This window comes from Suricata suricatta, chromosome 12, assembly GCF_006229205.1.
Source record: "Suricata suricatta isolate VVHF042 chromosome 12, meerkat_22Aug2017_6uvM2_HiC, whole genome shotgun sequence".
In the NCBI taxonomy this organism is placed as follows: Eukaryota; Metazoa; Chordata; class Mammalia; order Carnivora; family Herpestidae; genus Suricata; species Suricata suricatta.
Window position 1 is genome coordinate 90,374,724 of NC_043711.1, and position 12,869 is coordinate 90,387,592.

General features: G+C 42.5%; 1 protein-coding gene across 1 annotated transcript; it reads left to right on the forward strand.

The window, feature by feature from the left end:
* Positions 1-1,273: 1,273 nt before the first annotated feature.
* On the forward strand, positions 1,274-5,136 carry SRSF6 (serine and arginine rich splicing factor 6). Its single transcript, XM_029916600.1, has 6 exons — positions 1,274-1,536; positions 1,754-1,902; positions 3,228-3,352; positions 3,623-3,831; positions 3,992-4,075; positions 4,184-5,136. The coding sequence occupies exons 1-6, from the start codon at positions 1,430-1,432 to the stop codon at positions 4,542-4,544; spliced, it is 1,035 nt and encodes a 344-aa protein (XP_029772460.1). The 5' UTR covers positions 1,274-1,429; the 3' UTR covers positions 4,545-5,136.
* Positions 5,137-12,869: the final 7,733 nt, after the last annotated feature.

Consider the following 12,869-nt stretch of genomic DNA (forward strand, 5'->3'; position numbering starts at 1 on the left):
ATTACTATATCCCACGAATTTTTAAAGATCTATATCTTGTGTTGTATTTAAGTACTGACTCTATAGCCTTTACCACTAGATGCCAGTATGAACACTTCTCCACCTGTCGTGACAATCAGCTTGCCTCCAGGCTTTGCCAAAAGTTCCCCGGTAGGCAAAATCGCCCTCTCTCAACCAGCTGAAGAATATCAAGGTTGAACCGCTCCAAAAGAGCTGTAATCTTCGGAAATGCCTAAACAGCCAGTGTTACTTCACCGATTCTGTTTCCTCTCTTGGCTTCTGTGACACCGTGGTGTCCCATGCTTCCCCACCTCTTTACTCCCTCATTTCCAGTCTCCTTTCCTGTACTCAAATTTCAGAGTAAAGTAGGGCCCCCTGCTCTCCACTTAAACTTACTCCTTCGGGGTTTTCATGTAGTTCTCCAAGTTTTAAAAGACATCTCCAAAGAAACGCTAAAAAAGATGTGTATTTCTGTCACATTAAAGGGGCTTCCAACCTGTTGGTACACAGGTCTCTCCATGTGGAGGAGAAAAATATCGCACCAGTGCAGGAGGGCTGCCAGGTCTTCCTCGACTTTCTGGGGCCAGAGACCTCGGTCGTGCTCCCTTTGCGAACACCCACAGTGAGGGCGGAATCACCATGTACACAGCAATCTACAGGTGACTTGCCAATGTTTCAAGAAAGACCCATGGAGGGGGACGTGCAGCGAGGCGGTCAAGGCTGATGATGGCTGTGAGTGAGACCACCACGGAAAGAGGCCAGCAGGGCTGTGCGCTCGTAACACGATCCCGGCCCGGTCACCACTACCCCGGAGCGCAGGTCTCGGATTCGGTGAAACGTAAAATCACCGGTGTCCAGGCGCGTTTTGCCCGCCGAGCGGAGCGTGAGCGGATCAGTGGAGGAAATTCGCACCCTCGCTTTAAGGAGCCAATCAGCGACCACAGAGGCCTATTAACGACAACCTCGAGGACCAATGAACACCGGGAGTCCTCCCGGCCTGCCTCCCGAGCGACTGTTCCGGAGAGATCACGCCACGGAGGTTTTTTTAAAAAGTACAAATTATAAGGCAAGTCTGTGGCTCGACGACAGGAAACCACGTTTACAATGATAGAGAAACTGTGTAAGGTACCAGAGCTGCACTTCCCCCAAACCTCGCCGGAAGCGGACCTACAAGTCACCCCCGAGCCCTGGGCTCCAGCGCGGGAGGGTACGTGCTGCGCGCTGACGTCACGCGCTGGCCCCGCCCCTATCCCACCCGCCCTTATAGTGCAGCCCTGGCGCGCGCGCACCATTGTGTGGCTGGACTCGGCCGCCGCTGCGGTGTGAGGCGCGCGTTCGGGCTCTCCTCGTCCCCGCACCCGCACCGCGGCTTTTGCCTTGCGGTCAGCCGTTTGACAGCCAGCCTTTGGGGCCCTCGCCCGCCACAGACATGCCGCGCGTCTACATAGGACGCCTTAGCTACAACGTCCGAGAGAAGGACATCCAGCGCTTTTTCAGCGGCTATGGCCGTCTCCTCGAAATAGACCTCAAAAATGGGTGAGTCGGGCCTGGGCGCCCGCGTCCGTCCGCAGTTGACCTGGGTCTGGCGGCGGCGGGGTCCGTTGGACAGAAGAAGGCCCAGGCCGCGGCGCCGCGTGGCAGGGCCTCCAAAATGGCGTCGGCCCGGGGAACGGGCGCAGGGGTGGCGCGCGCGCGCGTGCGCGTTCCCGGCCTAACGTCGCCTGCCGGTCCCTGGCCCTCGCACCGCCCCCAGGTACGGCTTCGTGGAGTTCGAGGACTCCCGCGACGCCGACGACGCCGTTTACGAGTTGAACGGCAAAGAGCTCTGCGGCGAGCGCGTGATCGTGGAGCATGCCCGGGGCCCGCGCCGCGATCGCGACGGCTACAGCTACGGAAGCCGCAGTGAGTCCCACCCCCGCGCGCTCCGCGTCCTTGGGACCCTGGGGGGCGGGCGCAGGCTTAGGGTGGGCGGGGTGGGGCCTCCCAGCCCGGGCAGGCGCGGTGGCAGGGGTCCACAGGCTCCAGTGTCCCCGGGCGCCGCTGCCTTCACGCCTGCCCGGGATAGCTGCGGGACGCCGGAGCGCGGGGATTGGGTTACGGGTTTTGCCTAGCAGGGTTGGGGTGTTTGGGGGTTTGTATGTTTACTTTGTTTTATCCTCTTTATTTTGCTAAGTTGGGAGGGGGGTGGCTTGGGCCCCTGTCAGCACTGTCGTGGGCTCTGCCTACGGAGGAAGTGAGGGATGGCAGTATTTGTTATACCCCCTTGCTTGCCTGACAGTGCTTTAGCTAGAAATGTGAATGTTTCAGCGTAGAAGTTTGAGGGCAGGCTGGGGAGGAGGTGGGGTGGGGTGGGGACGGGGTAAGGGGAGGAGTTTTAAGTTTAGATCTTAGACTTTACTAAAATTGGCGGGGGCCACAGAAAATACTATTTTAAAGTAATGTGGTATGGTACCACACAGTAGATTTAAATAAGCTTTATGCTGCATTTGAATTATTTGGGGCATGTTATTGGGAGGAGGTGGGAGGGGTTTGGTAATGTTAAATGTTTGATGTTGAAATTGTTGCATGTTGAATTCAAACTTTTTAACAAGTCCTTGATGTTTCAATTTGAAAGTGACCAATGGGGCTGAGGCTGTGTCCACTGAGGCTAAGATGACTGCCTTTCCTGATTGGCCTTGGCTTTTCCATACATTGTGTGACCCTTGCCCTATGACCCTTTGGCTGACCTTACCGGAAGCCATGACGACAGCAGCCTTTTGCCATTAGACGCAGGGTGATGGTGAGGATTCCAAGGGTTAGACAAAACTGGTTAATCTGAACTAGGTGACTGTTACCTTGCGTGTTTTGTGGCCAAACCACCACCAAAAACCTCACACTGTGATGTAAGTACTTAGTGTAATTAGTAAACATTTTTGTAAAATGTAGAAATGCATGTAATCAGTTAAGTTTTATATTTTACAATGTTCTGTAAAATAAAACTTAGCGAGGTAAATTGACTAAAGGAGCAGTCACTCTCTAACAGATTGTAGGAGAAGTTTAGTTGGATTTAGTCTATTTGACTTGCCCTTAATTTAATTTATGGCAAATCACAACTGTTTCGAAGGTTTAGCAGTATAATAGCAAAGTCCTCCAGTAAATAAAAGTTGATATGTTTTGTACTAACTTTTCAAAAAAACATGCATCCTTATCATTACAAAGCATCTAATTATTCTCTTCATGTGATAAAGGTGGTGGAGGTGGATACAGCAGTCGGAGAACTTCTGGCAGAGACAAATATGGACCACCTGTTCGTACAGAATTCAGGCTTATTGTAGAAAATCTTTCTAGTCGTTGCAGTTGGCAAGATTTAAAGGTATGTGCTCTAATTTGAGATAAAAATGATACGGCTAAGTAGGGTCAGGCCTGGTTACTACTGGGATGGAGATAAAAATGATACGGCCGGGGCGCCTGGGTGGCTCCGTCAGTTAAACATCTGACTCTTGATTTTGGCTCAGCTGATGATTTCACAGTTGGGTAGATTTGAGCCCCTCATTGGCTCTGTGCTTACAGCTTAGCCTGCTTGGGATCGTCTCTCTCTCTCTCTGTTCCTCCACCTATCCTGTATGTACATTTTGTCTTTTAGGATTTCATGAGACAAGCAGGTGAAGTAACCTATGCGGATGCTCACAAAGAACGCACAAACGAAGGTGTGATTGAGTTTCGATCCTACTCTGACATGAAGCGTGCTTTGGATAAACTGGATGGTACAGAAATAAATGGCAGAAATATCAGGCTCATTGAGGATAAACCACGAACGAGCCATAGGCGGTCTTACTCTGGAAGCAGATCAAGGTAATTTGTTGAGATACAGGGAAAGGAGAGGAAACCATATTTGCCAAGAGCAAAGAAACATTCAAACAGCAGCATTTCAATTTATATTTAACTGAAATTAGTTCAGTATGTAGTCTCTTTGTTGTGCGTCACTGGGTTCTTCTTTTTTTTGTTGTTATAGGTCACGGTCTAGAAGAAGGTCACGGAGTAGGAGTCGCAGGAGCAGCCGCAGTAGATCTCGAAGCATCTCAAAAAGTCGCTCCAGGTAAATAATAAGGTGTTATAAATCTTTTTTTTTTTTTTTTTCTGAATGTTACTTTATTTGCATGCTCTGACAAGGTATTGAGAAAAAAATCTGGCTCTTCTTGTCCAGATCCAGGTCTCGGAGCAAAGGTCGATCACGTTCTCGATCAAAAGGCAGGAAATCCAGATCAAAAAGCAAATCTAAGCCCAAGTCTGATCGGGGCTCCCGTTCACGCTCTCGAAGCAGATCTAAGGAGTATGAGAAATCTCGAAGCAGGTCTCGTTCTCGATCTCGTTCCCCCAAAGAAAATGGAAAAGGTGATATAAAGTCAAAATCTAGATCAAGGAGCCAGTCTCGTTCAAATTCACCCCTACCTGCTCCACCCTCAAAGGCACGTTCTGTGTCCCCTCCACCAAAAAGAGCCTCAAGATCGCGTTCTAGATCTCGTTCAAAGTCAAGGTCACGGTCCAGATCGAGTTCCAGAGATTAACTTAGAACTCTACATTCTTTGCACACTATTATGGAACACTTTCCTACTTGCTTAAGCAGTTACTCTTCCATGTTTATACTTGGCCTCTTCTGCAAGAGGAATCTCCTGAAAACAGGGGCACACAGAAATTTGATTTGTGGCCAAATTTGATGAAAAAGATGAGGTTCTAAAGAAATGGTGGCATGAAGTCAAAGATCCTCTCCCTTCTTTGTAGAATTAAGATAACTTTGATTTTATAGCTTTTGAGCTAAAATAACTTTTGTAAAGACTAAGCTCATTTAGATTTTTTTTAAGTATTTCAGCAGGATCTGCTGCAGGGGTTTTGTTGTTTTGTTTGCTTACTTTTAACCGTTTCAAGCTTTGAATACCTAAGGCTTTAGAGGGAGAACCCAATTTTCAATTATGTTGGCTTTTTATAAGCTTGAGTTATGTAAGATTTCAATAAAAATTTGCTACCAATATGATTGCCTTACTGAATAGGTCACTATTAAATTTCTTTAAATATTGATAATCTTTGTGGAAACTATGTAAATTCAAAGTGTAAAAGAAGGCAAGCCTCAGACCAGCAATAAATTATTCAATTTGGATAACATTTTGTGCTGTTAATCAAATTTGCCAAAGTCCTATCTGCCCCTTTGAGTTTAAAATGTATTTTGTAGTCTGTCCATTACACGGTTTTGCCTAAGTTAGTGGATTTTAAATGATGAAAACTTTTCAACTTCAATTGAACTCTTGAAGAAGTAGTTCTTATTACTTGGGAACCCGTTTAGCCTGGTAATCCCACTTTGTGGAAATGGTCAGTGTAATTAGTGTTTTGTTAGAGTATGGTCCACGGGATTTAGTGTTACATAAAAACGGAAGTAGCCTTTCTTTGATTGGAAATTTAGCATATTCTTGTTCAAAGCAGAAAATCAGATACTGCATTTTTGGCTTGAAGATTCTTACATTTAAACGGCACTTAACAGGTTGCTTGGTAAAATTGGTTGCTGATTAGAGTGAAAACCACCCAACAATCAGTTAATAGTTGATGAGGTTATGTGGTAATCGATTAGGTCGTCTTTATAACTTTACAGCATATGGTGACCTTGGAAAGAATTTACATGGGTAAACTCTAAATTTTCTGTACTTCAATATGAAGTATAAAATATGCTGTGGGAGCCAAATTACACTGCAAATTTGTAGGAGTTGCTGGGTAACCAATGAGTCCATGCATCTATAAACCTAATTAGTTGAAGGTGCAGTTTCAGTTTATGTTCAGATACTTTAATTCCATTTAAAAGCTCTCATTAACCTTGGTTTGAAACCAAGATATAGATTGACTCCGCTTTTTTATGTTCTAGGAGCTGTCACTATGTAAGGTATCAAGGACTGGATTGTACTGTAGTGGGGCATGGTGGCACAGTGCTCATGCCACAGATGTGACTTGAAAGCATGGTAATCTAGAGTTGGTTTGTAGGTTCAAATAATCCAGAGGATATACCTGAGATCAGGCTGCTTGAGAAAACTGAGTTAAAGATTTAGGTGTCGAAATCACAGAGTAGTTGGGAGGAGTACTCGATAGTGCGTAAGAAGATTTGTAATTGAGAAGTTTCTGGGCTTCCTATTATAAAATTTTAGAGCCTTCTCTTAGGAAAACAGTGCCCCAAAAGGTTGATGCTTCTTCCACGACCTTATTTTCTTTACTTTCATACTGTTCTAAAGTTTAGATATTCATAAGAAATGGTTTTGTTCCCAGTATAAACTTTAGAATTTGAAAGAAGACATTGGTGTCTGCGATTATAGCTTTTATTTTGCCCACATGAAAGAACAGAAGTTATAACTCATGAAGAGGCACATCCAGCTGCCTTTCAAAATTTGGTTAAGAACAAGTTGGTTTAAGAATTGGCTTTGACCAAAGTTCTCTCGTTTTCAGGGAAAGAACAAAAGCTTTTAACACCACAGCCTTTTAAAAAGGAGGGGGAATATTGCAGTATGAAATATGACTTTGTAAAAGTGTACAACATCTTTCAACTGGGCTTTCTTGTGTTAGTCTAACCTTACATGGTAATAGGCAGGTTCGCCTACATTGTTAGCTGCCCCCAAAGTGGGTAATTTTATGGGTAAGTGCCTACACCCATAAAAGTTTCCTGATAATAGCAAAAACAAACATTAAAAAATCTAGTCCTAGTCTATCTCTGTGGATATCAGTGTCATTCGATATACTGAACCACTATAACGGGCCCACTTGAGGACAGACCTGACTGATGAAATAGTCCCTTGCTAACTTATAAGTAGAATCTGAGAGTCTACAACATGCCCTGTGTAAATCTGTGGCTAGATGGAGTATTAAACTGAGAGCAAAAATAGAACTGAGCAACATCTTTGATTCCCCTTTCTTTTTACCTGATAGTGTTGACTGACACGCCATAGTGCCTTTAAGGCCAATTTGAGTCCTACCAGTTCCTATAATTTCCGTTCCAGTCCTGTGTTGTTACTATCTTTCATCCTGATATCTTCTTTTTCCCCACTTTGTTAAACCTACCTTATGCTTTAATCTCCTCAATAAAATGCTTACTGAGGGAAAGGCTGGTTTTGGATTTATTGTGTATTCCTCCCCACTTAGCACCAAATATTTGGTAAATGGTTTTTTCAACTAGAGATGCCACTTGGCAAGCCATTCCTGGCTTGAGTATGAGGAAAAAGTCTTGTTTTCAGTTCCTCAGAGACCTGTTTAGGCAACATAGCAGATGGTTTATCTTGGGCATGTCATAGTCATTGTGCTTTAATGTCATCCATGAAATGAGGACAAGCCGTGAGTTGTTAAGATTAAAGATTATAATCTGGAGGCTTGGCTGTCTCCATCAGTGGAGCAGAGAACTCTTGATCTTAGGTGTAGAGATCACTTAAAGTCTAAATAGAGGTTAGTACCAGGAATATATTGTCATGGCATAGAATAGCTATAATAAGTACTACTTGTTATTGTGAAGGATTAACTATATGAAACTTTTGTACTGTTTATTTTCAAGTAGAATTTATTTACTTGTTAACCTTAATACCAGTTTGAACATTTTCCGGGACAAAAATTTTTCAGGTAAACTAGGAAGCTTTTAATCATCTTTTCCAAAGTCCTTAACCTAATTTCCTGAATTGAGACTTGGAGCACTCTAAACTTTGGCAGTTGACATTTGGGAAGCCTTACAATTATTTACCTTGCTTTCAGAAGGTGCTTTTCTGACTATCCAATTTCAGTCCTATGGCTGTTGGATGTTTTGTTCTTAATTTTGACTTAATTTTAATTACAAAACTAATACATACTTGGGAATGGGAAGTATCTTTCCATTAGAGCTCACTGGCTAAGGAAACTGCTGTTAACAATATCGGTCACTGCCCACAATTCTTTGATCATAAAACCTCTTCCTAGTAAGCTGTTCGTCCTTCAATGAATGGTGTTCTGCAGCTTGCTCTTACGAAGAGATCTGCTATTTTAAATGGCTGACTAGTATACTCCTAGTGGATATAGAGTAAGCATACTTTTTCAGTATCCACACTTTAATCCCTTTGTGTAGCAGGAATGAAAAATACTATTTTTAATGTTCAATATCAAACCATGAGAATATGAGTTTTGTACATGGTTTAGTACCTAGTAATTACCAATTTAGCATTAAATTTTGATCTTTTTGAGGCCGTGACCACATCTTGAATAAGATGGATCTTTGTTAACACCACATAATGCTTTTATTTGCTAAAAGGATGAGTTGATGCAATTTTGTAATTGATCTAGGTCCTCAGCAGCTTGTTTTGATTTGCTTGGCTAGGTTACAGCAACCCCACCGATATGCCCTCAGTATACTTAAGTGAATAACTTTTTATACTGGAATGGAAGGGGGCTGCGGTTCAAAAATTGAGATCTAAAAGGGTTAACATGGCAAATTCCATCTGTGACCCTTTGGAAGAAGCTAGGAACTCTAGTTTCTTGTGTGTCCAACTGGAGATGCAAATCTAGAAGAATTGATATTCCCCAGGTAGTTAAATCAGAGTTCACTGGAATTTTGCAAAGGTGGTAGCAAGTATTACAGTTCAAACACTAGGAAATTCTGTAATTAAATTTTTATTTAGTGTTAACATTTATACCCATTTTCAATATCATTTCTGAGGAAATCATGGAATTAGCATGAAGATTTATAAGCAAAGGCAGGATTTAAATCCTGGTTCAGTTCCTAACAGCCCTAAAGCATTAAAAAAAAAAAAAAAGATAATTCCTCCTAGTGAAAAGCACTCAAGAAATTAGATTAAGGAAGGTTCAGAGAGTAAAGAATGCATACACTTTAAAGTAATAATTTTGATAAAAATCTTGTACAAAAACGTATACCCTTTTTCCATTGTTAATTATACTTTGTTTCACTTACAATTTTTTTCCCCTGAATCCTATGAAAGTAAATTAGAGACCTCTTGTTTTATTCCTAAAAACTTAATTCTTAGGAATGGGACATTCTCTGTGTAACAATAGTGCCTACCAAAAATAATACCAATAAAGTACTGTTGTCTAATCCATGGTCCCCATAGTTCTGTCTCCTTAGTTGGCCACTAATAATTCTTTGTATTTTTTTACTGTTGGTCCAGGATCATTTGCCACATTTTGTTGTCATGGCTCTTTGGTCTTCTTTAATCTGGACCAGGTCCTCAGCCTTTTCCTTGGCCTTGCCATTTTCGAAGAGTAGAGGACGGTTATTTTGTAGAATTGGCCTCAATTTGGATTTGTCTGCTGTCTCCTCATTGCATTTTTAGCAGGCATGTCACAAGAATGAGACTGTTCATGCATCATCTCTGGTCATTTTGCAATAACTTGTAAGGCACTTCCTGTGAGTAGACTGTCTTGTTAAATAAGGTTAAAAGAAGGGATTTTTGTTTTTAGGAAGAGAAGGAGCCAATCATTTTCAAGGTAAAGAGCTGCTGAAGGGAGAGCTTGGATAGCATCAGATGGTACTTAATGACCACTGAAAACAGGAGTGTGGTTCTAGCCCAGGGCCAAAAAGGGAGCGAGAGACCACTTTAAATAGATGAGAGATGAGTAGATGCAATAGAAAATAAGCTTTGTCCTCTTGTATAAAACCATGACCTCTAGTATTGTGGGGGTAAATGCTGTTGTCAAAACCTTGGCACAGTCACTCCATGGAGATTAACGGCTCTTAAAATATTCTGTGAATAGTCAAGCCCTAATACTTTTATAGCCAGTTGAAGAAAAGGTAGGCAAAGCACAGTTGCTGAATATCGTGGCCAAGTATTAAAGTGACCATTACTCTCTTTTAGCTATTCATGAACAGCCTTGAGTGTACTATTCAAATACATTGCTGTTACTTTGATTTTACAAGATTGCAAACACCAGCTAGAGAATACTATGGTGAACCAACTACTGAATACTTATTCAGCTTTAACAATATGTGTCTGTCCACTTCCTCTCCAGATAATTTTGAAGGAAATACTAGATATTCCAACTAAAGACTGTTCACTAGGTACTTCTGAAAGACCTAGGTCTCTTGATTTCCTGTCCCTTGCAGTGTATTTTTTGAAGGCCACTACTGAATAGTTTTTCAGTCTTGATTTCCTGATTGCATTCTCTTGATATTTAACATGTGCTAGTCTAGACCTAAGAACAGTGCAGTTCTCAAAGTGTGCCTGGACCAGTAACATCAGCATCATCCGGGAATTTGTTAAAAACAGGGTTTCTCAAGTTCCACCTAGATTCACTGAATCAGAAATTAAGTGGAGTCCAGCCATACAGTAAGCCTTCCACGTGATTCCAGGGCTTGTTCAAATTTGAGATCCATTATTCTAGAAGTTTTATCAGTCTGTTTTGTTTTCCTTCTCAGAACTACTTGGGTATCTTGTAATTGGCAGCCATTGGTGATCTTTTCCTAGATTTATAATTAAACCCATGAACCTGTGATTTTAGACACCTTTTTTTTTCTTTCTTTTTTTAATCCATTGCAGTTCTCCTTATTGATGTTGCCTTGTTCTCTCTTTTGCCGTGGAAGTCAACTAAAGTTGCCTCATGAGTCCATTTGAAGCAACCCTAATAATCCTTATCAGTCTCCTTGTTTCTAGAATGAGATTTCCAGGCTCCTCTCTCTAGGCTTAGATCTAGAAGCAGCCATTCTCCAGAGAGCTTTGGTTATCTTTATTTGGAAATGGTATTTTGAGAGTACAGTCTGGGACCTGTTCATTGCTACTAGTTGGATTTTTCTCAGGCCCCAGAGATCATACTACTCTGCTCTTGGGAAGGTCTATTACAGGCTTAACATCCACTCAGCCCTTCTCAGTGCATCAGTTTTGAATCCCTAACCATCTCTGTTGTCTTCCTGGTGTGTCAGTATCCTTCTTACAGAATGGGGCCCACTAGTAGAGACAGCACTCCAGGTTTGCTTTAACCTGCTCAGAGCAGAGCAAGTAGTACATGGATTCCCTGCCCTAATAGGTGTTCAGCCGAATTCTGGGCCAGTTGTGGCAAAGGAGTGAGGAAACTTTAATAATAGTACTGCAGAATCTCTTCACCTTCAGAGAAGGATTTAAAGCAAATAATGTGTCATCTTACCCGGGTGACAGGAGTAGAGGGAAAGAGAAATTCAGTGCATAAATCTCAGTGTGATTATAGTGTGCACAGCAGCATTATAATTGGGATGCACAAATAAGATCCAAAATTACAGCTTACGTCCACCTTTGCTATAGATGACACTCTCCTGCAGACCCCGCAGGAACTCGAGCCTGGAGAGCTATGGCTATGATTGTAGTAAGATAATCAGTGTGATACCCTGAGTCATAATGGTCTAAACTCACACTCAGTAAGTACTTTTTAAAGGCCTTGCCAGGTTCTTTTATAGGTATACATATATTTCTGTTTATCCACCCACTCCCCCCACACACAGAGTGAGCAGAGTACCTTCTGTCCCTTGATTTTGGCCAGGGGAATTTTGGTGGGCATGACATGTTTAGTAGACTAGATACCGCCTTGCCCTTCCTAAAGATGCCTACCTTCTAACTCTGTAACCTGTGAATATGTTACCTAACATGGTAAAAAGAACTTTGTAGGTGTGACTAAATTAAGGTCTGGAAATGGGAAGTTTATCCTGCATTATCCAAGTGGTCCAGTGTAATCACAATAGGCTAGCACCAGAAAAAGCTGATGTGAAAACAAGCAAAATCAGAGGTTGGAAGATGCTACTCTTTGGCTTTGAAGACAGAAGGAACCATGAGGCAAGAAAACTAAATTCTCTAGAGCCTCTGGAGGGAACACAGCACTGCCTACATCTTGACCTTGTGAAGGTTCTCTCCAAGCTAAACATCCCCTCCACCCATTTGGACTACTGAAGTGAAACCCATTTGGGACTTCAGAGCTCCACAACTGCAAGGTAATAAATTTGTGTTTAATAAGTCACCAAACTTATGGTAATTAGCTACAGGAAACCTACAACATGACTAAAGACTTAAGTACTTGCACAAATGGACTTGGTCTTTTGCATCTCTGCCATCACCATGAGAGTAATATCCCTAGGTAAGCCTCCTCTTGGCCTCAAGCCTACAGCTTGAAACAGCCCAGTCAAATTCACCAACTTGTGTGTGAAAAAGAAAAACTTAGAGGCTTATTTCATTTTGCCTAAACAAATAGACACTTTCCATTTGGCTCTCCCACACAACACCTGTCTCTGCCTGTTCTGAGCCCCAGGAAGCTAATCTCTATTGCTTCTATTGACATACTCTTCTGCCCTCTGATTTCTGATTAGGTTCAGCCATTAGGGTGCAGCAGTAGGAAATGAGAGAGAACAAAAAGATGGAGATTGGAGAACTTAACTTCCACATCCTCCTCTCTAGAGTTCAGGCTGGTGGTGGTCCTCATCTGAAGGGCATAATATCTGCTACGTATAGCCCTCTGTTTCAAGTCCTGATAGCCACTATCTCCTCTCTTCCTGGCCCCAGTGGTTTTGCGCTAACGATTGTGATTATCCAACAACATGCCTGGCCTTTTAAAAATAGATCCTTTATTAAATTCTCTTCAGATTTACTCAGTTGGAGTGTGTGCCGTGTTTCCTGTTGTGATCCTAACAGATAACAAGTAAATATTTACTTTCAATAAAGTATAAAACCTTACACTAACTTGATGCTGCTAAAGCAAAGTTGTAATGATTGACTTTTTCTACTTCCTGTCCAAAGCCAGGAAGAGGTTCTTGAGCTAATAAGTACATCAAGAAACTTTATTCTTGCCTCTCAGTAGATAAGCTTTTCTAAGGGAGGTGCCCACCTACTCTGCCACCCCCATACCTGGCTGATACTGTCGAAGTACCTGGTTTGTACCAG